Consider the following 10,817-nt stretch of genomic DNA (forward strand, 5'->3'; position numbering starts at 1 on the left):
CTGAGGATACGGGTAGACCATTTAGGGCAGAGATGAGGAGAATTTCTTCACCCAGAGAGCGGTGAGCCTGTGGAATGCGTCGCCACAGGAATTAATTAAAGCCAAAACATTGCATGTTTTCAAGAAGTAGTTAGATACAGCACTGAGGGTGAAGGGGATCAAAGGATACGGGGGGAAAGCGGGATTAGGCTATTGAGCCTAATCAGCTCTGATCGCTATGAATGATGGAGCAGGCTCGAAGGGCCAAATGGTCTCCTCCTGGTCCTATTTTCTACATTGCTCCATATCTGTGCCTGTAAATGGTCCAGAAGGTATGAGGAAGAATGTTTTTACACAGCCAGTGGCAATGACCTTAAACTTGCTGCCCAGTGTTTGGAAATAGACACAATAAATGATTTTTTTTTAATTGGATAGAAACCTGAGAGAAATACCTGGGACCTCGGCGCTGGGAGGCAACAGTGCTACTCACTGCGTCACCGTGCTGCCAGCTGACATTGACATTTTAGTCTAATCTCGCCTTGTAATTTAACCCCGGGGGGTTCAGATATCACTCGGGTAAATCTGTGCTCACAGTCCCTCCAAGGCCATTCTATCCTTCCTCAGGTTGTTGCCCAGAACTGACACAGTTCTCCAGGTTGGTCGAACCAGAGTTTGTGAATCTGGGGGCTTTTCCAGTCACACTGAGACCTGAAAGCTTCCCTCACAGACAGAACAGACAAACCTTTTACCTTCCACACCCAGATGCTGCTGAAATTGTGGTTCTAATGAACCGAGTGACTCTGTCAGATCGCGATGTGACGTTTGGTTTGCGTTTCCCGTCTGTTAAACCTCCACTTCCATATCCTGTAAATTTACAGAAACCTCACTGTCAGTTTAGGATAGAAATTCACAACATTCTCTCCTTGCCACTTTGATTAAATGTTCCTGGAGGTTTGATCACATGACCTGTCACCATCCTGGGTGGTGGTTTAGCACACTGGGCTAAATCGCTGGCTTTTAAAGCAGGCCAGCAGCACGGTTCAATTCCCATACCAGCCTCCTGAACAGGCGCCGGAATGTGGCGACTAGGGGCTTTTCACAGTAACTTCATTGAAGCCTACTCGTGACAATAAGTGATTTTCATTTTCATTTCCTCCAGCCATTAATCAGTCAACACATCCATCTTTGTGACACACTGCCTTCCTTGGCCAATTGGGAAGCAAAAGGACTCCTGACCTACCAGGAAAATGTTTGACTTGGGCAGCACGGTGGTGCAGTGGTTAGCATTGCTGTCTCACGGCGCTGAGGTCACAGGTTTGCTCCGGGTCACTGACCGTGTGGAGTTTGCACATTTCACCCCCACAACCCAAAGATGTGCAGGTTAGGTGGATTGGCTACGCTAAATTGCCCTTTAATTTGAAAAACTGAATTGGGAATTCTAAATTTATTTTAAAAAAGTAAAAAAGATTGACTGTCAGCCAAACAACCTTTATCTCATTTTCAATATTTTCCTATCCGCTGAGGAGAAATGTTCAAAAGTATTTTTTACTGTCTTAATGATCCAAAATTAATATCTTTACTGTCCAAATCATGTTCCAGTCACAAAAATATTTTATACTGTCCCAATGATCTTCCTGCCTCCCAGATCTGAAACTCACCAAGGCAGAAGGTATAATTTGAATTCATTGAAATTTTACTTTTTAAAAATAAATTGAGTGTACCCAATTCATTGTGGCGCAACGCCTGTTCATCCGCTGTCACAGCGTCTGCATGGTCTAGCCAATGTACCACGCTTCGGGAGCTTATTGGGGTTTGTGAATCCTCCCCGCCCACCTGCCAGGGTTTCCTTCCCAGGCAGTTCCCTTGCAGTCGGGGAACACTTCAGCAGTCAAGGGCATTCATCCTCTGATCTCCGGGTAAGTGTTCTAAGGCAGCCTTTAGGATGCGCGACAACACAGAATCGCCGAGCAGACTTATAGCCAAGTCCCGCACACATGAGTACGGCCTCAACCGGGACCTTGGATTCATGTCACATTACATTCAACCCCCCACCATCTGGCCTGGGCTTGCAAAATGCTACCAACTGTCCAAGCTTGAGACAATTCACACTTCTTTAACCTGGATTCCCCCTCTCTCTGGATCTGTCAAGACTTAATTACCTGCAAATGCTCGCATTCAAAGCATTGTCTGGCATCTTTGACTTTCCCTATGTATATATTTCTGGAACATACCTCTTCATTCACCTGAGGAAGGAGCAGTGCTCCAAAAACTAGTGATTTGAAACAAACCTATTGGACATTAACCTGGTGTCAGACTTCCAACACCGGCATCTCCACATCAGTGTCACAATGCCCAGGGACTGATTGACGGCGGGTTCGGACCAATAGAAAGAGGGGGCGGATCTGGAGGACCGAACAAGGGCGGCTGATCCTCCAGCCAATCAGAGTGAATGGGAGGCGGAGCAAAGCCGGGCCTTCACTCCCTCCGCATGCGCCCGGCCACCCGGGCCTGTCTCGGGGAAAAGCCCGAACAGCGATCGCCAATTCAACTCCCATATCCGAGCTTCGTAATCCGAATTTAGGGCCTACACGGAGTGTTTATGAAACCTCCCGACCCATCCACTGGCTCCATCTCTCCCTTATGACTCACCCGAGCTGAAATTGACCGGCTGATAATTTCCACCCGACCGCCAAAATCCTGAACTTATATCGGCACTGCGCATGCTCTAATACAGGATGGTGATTGGGGCTCAGTCACGTCCCTGATTTACTCTGATTGGTTGGAGGAGGGGTTGGGTCCTCCAGCCCCGCCAGTTTCTTTCTATTGGTCTAGAGCTGCCGTCAATCACTCCCCGGGCATGGTGATGTGGAGCATGCGCAGTGCCGATGCTGGACTCGGCTGAGAGGTTTCGCCGGAATCAAACCCGCGTCCCTGGTGCTGTGAAGCACCAGTGCTAATCACTGTGCCATCGTGGGGTACAGGAGCAGAGGTCATTAAAGGTGGTAGGATAGGTGAAGACAACAGTTAAGGCATATGGGTCAGCACGGTAGCACAGTTGTTCACAGCTCCAGGTTCGGTTCCCATCTGGGTCACTGTCTGTGTGAAGTCCGCACGCTCTCCCTGTGTCTGCATGGCTTCCCTCTGGGTGCTCCAGTTGTCTCCCACAATTCCCGAAAGATGTGCTTGTTAGGTGAATTCCACATTCTGAATTCTCCTTCCGTGAACCCGAACAGGTGCCAGAATGTGGTGACTAGGAACTTTTCACTGTAACATCGTTGCAGTGTTAATGTAAGCCTACTTGTTTCAATAAAAATTATTAAAGGTTATTATAATATTCAATAATAAGGGCATGGAGTACAGTAGCAAGCTGGTTATGCTAAACTTATATGAGACACTAGCTGGACCACAGAACTGTACACAATATTCCAACGGTGGTCCATGGAGGACTTCTTCCAACTAACAACAGGAGACCCAGGGACAGGCAACAATAGTTAATTTCAATTCAAGCATGGAGGGAACTATCCCAGTGAATCGTTTGTAGGAGCACCTTCCCTGAACCAGATGTTTGACTTTCCAACCTAAATGTTTAATATTACCTGGCTGGAGGTCAGAAAGGAAAATTTGAAGAGTGGTGATCGTATGACATTGTCCACGAGCATGGTGACCATCCACATCTAGTCCCTTTTGGATAAAATCAAACATAGTACTTATTCTCAATCTAGTTATCAGACTTCTTAAATTTTGTACCTGACACACTTATTTCCATAGTAAGATAGATACCGTGCTTCCTTCCCTCAGTTCTGAATAGCCCATAAAAGACTTGTTCTTCCCAATTTATCCCGACCATCATGTGGAACTTCCCAATTAGTCTTCCTGCTGCATGACCGGATTAGTTTGGACACAGGTTCAGGTGCTGATAAACATCCTGGTGTTTCCTCAGCCACCAGTACTAATTATGAGCATATGGGGACATGAAAGTGAAACACTCACCCAATTTGATCCCTAAACAAAAAATCTTTTTGTAAGACATCCAGATGTGACCCAAATCGAATTAGAGCCTCTTTGTGATAGAAAACCTCATCGTGTAGGATGGGTGAGTCCTTGCTGTGAGAGATAAGGGAAAGTCTATCACCTCTTTACCATTCTCACGCTAGGGTATGGGTCCTGACAAGTGTTTTAAATCAGGTTTATCTGGAGTCTGTCATACCGGTGCCAATGATTGTAATTTGGGTGGATCCCATGGACCTTCCTCTGGAGCAGCATTCCTGGTGAGTCAGACTGCCTGGTTATTACCATCACCCTCTTCACCAACTCCTGCTACTGATGTACCTTCACCTCGCAAATAACAACTAGTTCTGGACAATTACTAGCAACATCCGAAATCATTCAGAGTTTGGACTGGTGTGTGAGTGGTTTCCTTTCTGCTGTGGAGAAGCTGTGTGTTTTTTGCTAGATAAATATGTTTTCACTGAGAGTGTTACAACTAATGGAGCTTTCAGAATTGTGGTTGATTCTGTCAACAGTTTCAAGGGCAATAATAATGATGATGTCCTCAGATTGATAGGCTAAATGCTGTGATGGTGTGGAGTTTGCACATTCTCCCGTGTTTGCATGGGTTTCGCCCCCACAACCCAAAGATGTGCAGGGTAGGTAGATTGGCCACGCTAAATTGTCCCTTAATTGAAAAAATGAATTGGGCATTCTAAAAGAAAACGGGCAAATCATTGTTTTCCACAGGGGTGAATGTGACTATGAACAATCCAATTGGAAAACAGCAGATACACATTGTTCTCACTCTGCCAGCAGGGCTGTGGGATTCAATGAAGAGATCTTCCAAAGAGCCAGTACAAGTCTAATGGGCCAAACGACTTCCATTCATGCAGTATCATTCTGTGAAACACTGAATATTCAGTATCAGGAATAGAGAGAGAAAGCGAGAGGGACCAGTGACGGCGCGATTGAACCCAGCCAGAGTCAGTACCATGAGAGGAGGTAAGAGAGGAAACAGCATAGAAGCTTGAACACCTCTGCGTGGTCACACAAGAGAACACTGAGAAAACGGAACATAGTAGATCACCAATTCACAATTTGAGATTTTTAATTAATTAATCTCAAATCGTAACAAAGTTATTTGGTTGAGTGTTTCGGATTTGATTGGTAGGACTATTACCAATCATTCCCTGCGGTTGTGAATGTGCCCTATTCACTCCACAGGAGGCCAGTGAGCAGGCGCAGTGCTGTATCCGGAGCATGCGCAGTGGTGTCTCCGGTGCATGCGCAGTCGAGGCTGTATCTGGAGCATGCGCATTGTCACTTTGTTCGGAGCCCTGCCAGTGCGGGAGCGCCTTTGTGGTGGGTTAGAGTCGGTGGGGCGGAGTGAGTAATGGAGCTGTGAGTCCGGGTGGAGAGGGAACGGAGGCTTCATAAACACCTGGTACAGGCCCCACGGCCGGAATCAGATCCTGCATGTCCCGAGTTTGCAGCTGCGGAGGTTCTATCCGGGAAAGGCCCAGTTCCAGCGGCGCCATCTCTGTTCAACAGGGAGCGGGGCGCATGCGCGGTCATTTTTGCGGAGCAGCAGATTCAGGGTCCCGGTGACCAGGAGAGAAAATGTTTGAGTAAATGAAAGGTGCGAAATACGGGCGCCCTCTTTATATGATATGGAGATGCCAGCGTTGGGCGGGGGTGGGCACAGTACGAAGTCTTAGAACACCGGGTTAAAGTCCAACAGGTTTGTTTTGAATGGCTGGCTTTCGGAGCACAGCTCCTTCCTCGGGCGAATGAGGAAAAATTTCTTCCCTCAGAGGGTGGTTAGTTTTTGCAATTCTCTTCCCCAGAGAACAGTGGAGACTGCATCATTAAATATATTCGGAGCAGTGGGTGGAAAGTTACAGCATTTGGGGAATGAGATAGGAAAGCATGTTTCACAGCAACTACAATTGTCTGTTCTGAATTTGTGAGCTGTACTGATAGTGATGACATTTCTAATCTCCTTTAATAGAATATTAAAAGCAAGATCTGACGGCGTCATTCGGCCATTTTACGATCAGTGTGACTGGAAAAGCACCGAGACACGGACACCAGCACCATGAGGAAATCATGGAAATGTGGAGATTGTGGGAAGGGATTCACTTTCCCATCTGAGCTGGAAACTCATCAACGTACTCACACTGGGGAGAGACCGTTCACCTGCTCTCATTGTGGGAAGGGATTTACTAATTCGTCTGACTTGTTGAGACATCATCGAGTTCACTCTGGGGCGAGCCCATTCATCTGCTCCATGTGTGGCAAAGGATTCAGAGATTCATCCAGCCTGCTAAAACATCAGCGCGTTCACACCGGGGAGAAGCCATTTACCTGCTCAGTGTGTGGGAAGGGATTTACTAATTCATCCAACCAGCTGAGACATCAGCGAGTTCACACTGGTGAGAGACCATCCACCTGCTCTGAATGTGGGAAAGGATTCAGAGATTCATCCTGCCTAATGGCACATCAGCAAATTCACACTGGGGTGAGACCATTCACCTGCTTACTGTGTGGGAAGGGATTCACTAATTCATCCAACCTGCTGATACACCAGAGAGTTCACACTGGGGAGAGACCGTTCACCTGCTCTCATTGTGGGAAGGGATTTACTAATTCGTCTGACTTGTTGAGACATCATCGAGTTCACTCTGGGGAAAGACCATTCACCTGCTCCATGTGTGGCAAAGGATTCACAGATTCATCCAGCCTGCTAAAACATCAGCGAGTTCACACCGGGGAGAAGCCATTTACCTGCTCAGTGTGTGGGAAGGGATTTACCAATTCATCCAGCCAGCTGAGACATCAGCGAGTTCACACTGGGGAGAGACCATCCACCTGCTCCGAATGTGGGAAAGGATTCAGAGATTCATCCTGCCTAATGGCACATCAGCAAATTCACACTGGGGTGAGACTATTCACCTGCTTACTGTGTGGGAAGGGATTCACTAATTCATCCAACCTGCTGATACACCAGAGAGTTCACACTGGGGAGAGACCGTTCTCCTGCTCTGTCTGTGGGAAGGGATTTACTATTTTATCCAACCTGCTGACACACCAGCGAGTTCACACTGGGGAAAGACCATTCACCTGCTCCGTGTGTGGCAAGGGATTTACCAATTCATCCAACCTGCTGACACACCAGCGAGTTCACACTGGGGAAAGACCATTCACCTGCTCCATGTGTGGCAAGGGATTTATCAATTCCTCCAACCTGCTGACACACCAGCGAGTTCACACTGATGAGAAGCCGTTTATATGCTCCGTGTGTGGGATAGGATTCAGAAATGCATCCCATCTGCGGAGGCACCAGCGAGTTCACAAGTAATTAGAGGGGTTGGATTCTGCTGTTAATCACATCCAGGACTGAACCATGTTCATTCTGACATTTGGTGAACAGGGAAGGTCAGAGGGTTTCCCTCTCGACTTGTCGGTCTTCCAATTTTCACTCCAGTGGACTGATTCTCTTTGAGCAAGAGCACATTTCCACTGCAATGATCTGCAAATGCAGATATAGTACATTAATTTTATCCTGTTTAGTAAATAGTCTTTCGTCTACCGCAAAAGGTGTCCTGTCTTGTCTTTCATCCGTCCTCATTCCGAGTGTTGGCCGCTGTCTAGACAATCTTTCTCACTGATTTCTCCGCTGCTCTCACTGCCTGTCCCATCGAGAGGCCAGTCCACATTCTGATATTATCCACCCAGGCCACCTTTGGGCTTTCCTTGTACACAGTTTCCAGGTGCTCGCCATTGCCTCTTTGTCCAAACACTCCCTTCCTATTCACAACACATGTCCAAAATACGTGAGCTTCCTTGATATCAGTGCCTCAAACAGGTTCCTCCGAACACCAGCTTTCTCCAGCTCCCACTCATTCATCCACTTTGCCGTCCATGACAGACAGAATACCCGTCTGAGTCCTTTCAATCCTCTCCAAACTCTTTGAACTTGTTGTCGCCTGCCAAATCCTTACCCATCTTTTCAAGAACTCTCATGTTTTAATCCCTTCAATTAGGTCTCTGCCCTGTCACAGTAGTGAAATACGAGAGACAAACATAATCTCACCCGGAGAGAAGGACAGACAATCTGCGAGTTTGGACCCAACACTGATCTGTTCATAAGACCAGAAGACAAGGACAACAGCACAGTCATTATCGAGAGACAACAATATCTGCTGGAGACAGATAGGGAACTAAACAACATGAATCACAACACCAAGCTATCTAGACCCATATACCCAAGAGAATTGGAGACAGGCTGCAAGAACTCAGACTGCAGATACATTAACCAAACGGATGGAATATCTGAGGGGACAACAGGACGAACTAAGGAAGTTATATATACTCCCTAAAATACACAAACACTGAGACTTCCGGTGGCTGTGATGGAGTAGGAAGCCACACATTTGGGAGCTCCCGTTTTAAAGAGACTTTTCGGCTCTTTTGAGAGCCCAAAACGGAAATTTCTCGACGTCTCCCGGTGGGGGAAGGTGTGCTGAACGACTTTCCCCGCAGTCCATGCCTCGAACTCAGAGTGGAAAGGGGGAGAAAACGGCAGCAGCTCCTCAGAAAAAACGGGGGAAGGAATCCAAGATGGCGGCCGGGGGAGCCCCAGAGGAGTGGAGGCTGTGGGCCCAGGAGCAACAAACTGATCTCCTGCGCTGCTTTAAAGAATTCAAGGATGAGGTACTGAGCTCTCTGCAGGAAACGAACAGAAGACTGTCAGAGATTCAGTCCACCCAGGGTGCTGCCATCAAGGAGTTGCAGACGCAGGCCACTGAACGAGAGGAGGAGGCCGTGGTCCTCGTGAGTAAGGTGGATGGGCACGAGGCACTCTACAAGAAGTGGCAGGAACGCTTCGAGGAGCTCGATCACCGCATGAGGCGGAAAAACCTGCGGATCCTGGGCCTTGCGGAGGGGCTGGAGGGGTCGGACCTGACAGCCTACGTGGCTGTAATGCTGAATTCACTAGTGGGGGCTGGGTCTTTCTATCTGCCCTTGGAGCTGGAGGGAGCGCACAGGGTGCTGGCCAGGAGGCCTAAGGAAGATGAAGCCCCGCGCGCGGTGCTGGTGAGGTTCCACTGGTTCAGTGATCGGGAGTGTGTGCTGCGCTGGGCCAAGAAGGTGAAGAGCAGCAATTGGGAGAATGGGGTAGTGCGGATCTACCAGGATTGGAGTGCGGAGGTGGCTAAGCGGCGGTCCGGATTTAATCGGACGAAAGAGGTGCTTTATAGAAAAAAGATAAAGTTCGGAATGTTGCAGCCCGCGCGCCTGTGGGTAACTTATTTGGACCGGCACCATTATTTTGATTCCCCGGAGGAGGCGTGGGCCTTCGTGCGGACGGAGAAACTGGACTTGAACTAGGGGTTGGGCGTTGCGAGGTCGGCTGTAATATATTAGTGCTGGATACTGCTGTTGCTGTGTTCTCTTTTCTTCTGTTTTCTCTTCTTGTTTTAGTACTTTTGCAATTTTGATATGGTTATTTACGGAGGGGTTGTTCTGCTATGTTTTTGTTTTTGTGCCGTGGGGCATTGTTTGGGCTGTGTATCTTGCGGGGAGGGTCGGGGGGTCTGTTGTATTCTATGGCGGGTTGGGGGTATGGAGTGGGCTGATATTTGGGAGCTGCGTCAGAAGGGTGTGGTGGGGCAGTGCGAAAGCGCAGGCTTTCCTCTGGTTCCCGCGCTGCGGGGCTGGGGGGTGGAGACGGTGACGGGGGAGGCGGGCCTTAACTGGTTCTTCCCCGCGCTGGAGCGGTGCCTGGAGGAGGGATAGATTGGGGGATGATCCCACTTCGGGAGGGGTTGGGCTATTGGCGGGAGTTTCCGGGGTCAGCAGAAGTCAGCTGACCCACGGAAGAACAATGGAGGATGGTTCGCGGCTGGGAGGGTTCCTAGCCTGGGGGGGGAAGGGAGGTGGGGAAAGGGGAATACCGGGTTGCTGCTGGTAGGGACAAGAAGGAGCTGGTGGGGGCTGGGGGGACAGAATTGAGGTGTTGTCGCTATGGGGACTGGGTTGGGCAGTCGACGGGCTATGGCTAGTCGACGGGGGAGGGGGGGGCGGGACGCCCTCTGATCCGGTTGGTCACTTGGAATGCGAGAGGGTTGAATGGGCCGGTGAAGCGGTCGAGAGTACTGGCTCACCTGAAGGGGCTAAAGGCAGATGTGGCAATGCTTCAGGAGACCCACCTGAAGGTGGCGGATCAGGTCCGCCTGAGGAAGGGGTGGGTGGGGTAGGTTTTCCACTCTGGGATGGACGTGAAGAACCGGGGAGTGGCGATTCTGGTGGGGAAAAATGTGTTGTTTGAGGCATCGGAGGTGGTGGCGGATAAGGGGGGTAGATATGTTATGGTTAGGGGCAGGCTACAAGGAGAGAAGGTGGTACTGGCTAGTGTGTATGCCCCAAATTGGCACGATGCAGGCTTTATGAGGCGTATGTTGGTACGGATCCCGGATCTGGAGGCTGGAGGTCTGATTATAGGGGGGGACTTTAATACGGTGTTGGATCCTTCACTGGATTGGTCCAGCTCTAGGAAGGGTAGGAGGCCGGTGGCGGCCAAGGTACTGAGAGGGTTTATGGATCAGATGGGTGGAGTGGATCCATGGAGGTTTGTGAGGCCGAGGGCACGCGAGTACTCTTTCTTCTCCCACGTACATAGGGTCTACTCTCGGATATATTTCTTCGTGGTGAGTAGGGGACTGATTCCGAGAGTGGAGGAGACCGAGTATTCGGCCATTGCAATCTCCGACCACGCTCCGCATTGGATAGAGTTGAAGATGTGGGAGGTGCGGGACCAACGTCCGCTGTGGCGGTTAGATGTG

The 10,817-nt window shown here is 49.3% G+C and overlaps 1 protein-coding gene across 6 annotated transcripts; it reads left to right on the forward strand.

The window, feature by feature from the left end:
- Positions 1-2,937: 2,937 nt before the first annotated feature.
- LOC119961619 (zinc finger protein 229-like) lies at positions 2,938-8,462 on the forward strand. 6 transcript variants are annotated; one of them, XM_038788913.1, is made up of 2 exons: positions 2,938-2,968; positions 5,981-8,462. In XM_038788913.1, exon 2 carries the CDS (start codon positions 6,068-6,070, stop codon positions 7,328-7,330), a length of 1,263 nt encoding a protein of 420 aa, XP_038644841.1. In that variant the 5' UTR covers positions 2,938-2,968; positions 5,981-6,067; the 3' UTR covers positions 7,331-8,462. The 6 variants fall into 6 exon arrangements, with proteins under 6 accessions (XP_038644841.1, XP_038644840.1, XP_038644836.1 ...); XM_038788912.1 differs by lacking the exon at positions 2,938-2,968 and adding an exon at positions 4,711-4,971; XM_038788908.1 differs by lacking the exon at positions 2,938-2,968 and adding an exon at positions 5,251-5,608.
- Positions 8,463-10,817: the final 2,355 nt, after the last annotated feature.

The sequence above is a fragment of the Scyliorhinus canicula genome, unplaced genomic scaffold (assembly GCF_902713615.1).
Source record: "Scyliorhinus canicula unplaced genomic scaffold, sScyCan1.1, whole genome shotgun sequence".
Lineage (NCBI taxonomy): Eukaryota > Metazoa > Chordata > Chondrichthyes > Carcharhiniformes > Scyliorhinidae > Scyliorhinus > Scyliorhinus canicula.

What these genes read in the sequence shown, in the direction of transcription:
- LOC119961619 (XM_038788913.1), top strand. Translation starts at nt 6,068, where the DNA reads ATGAGGAAATCATGGAAATGTGGAGATTGTGGGAAGGGATTCACTTTC.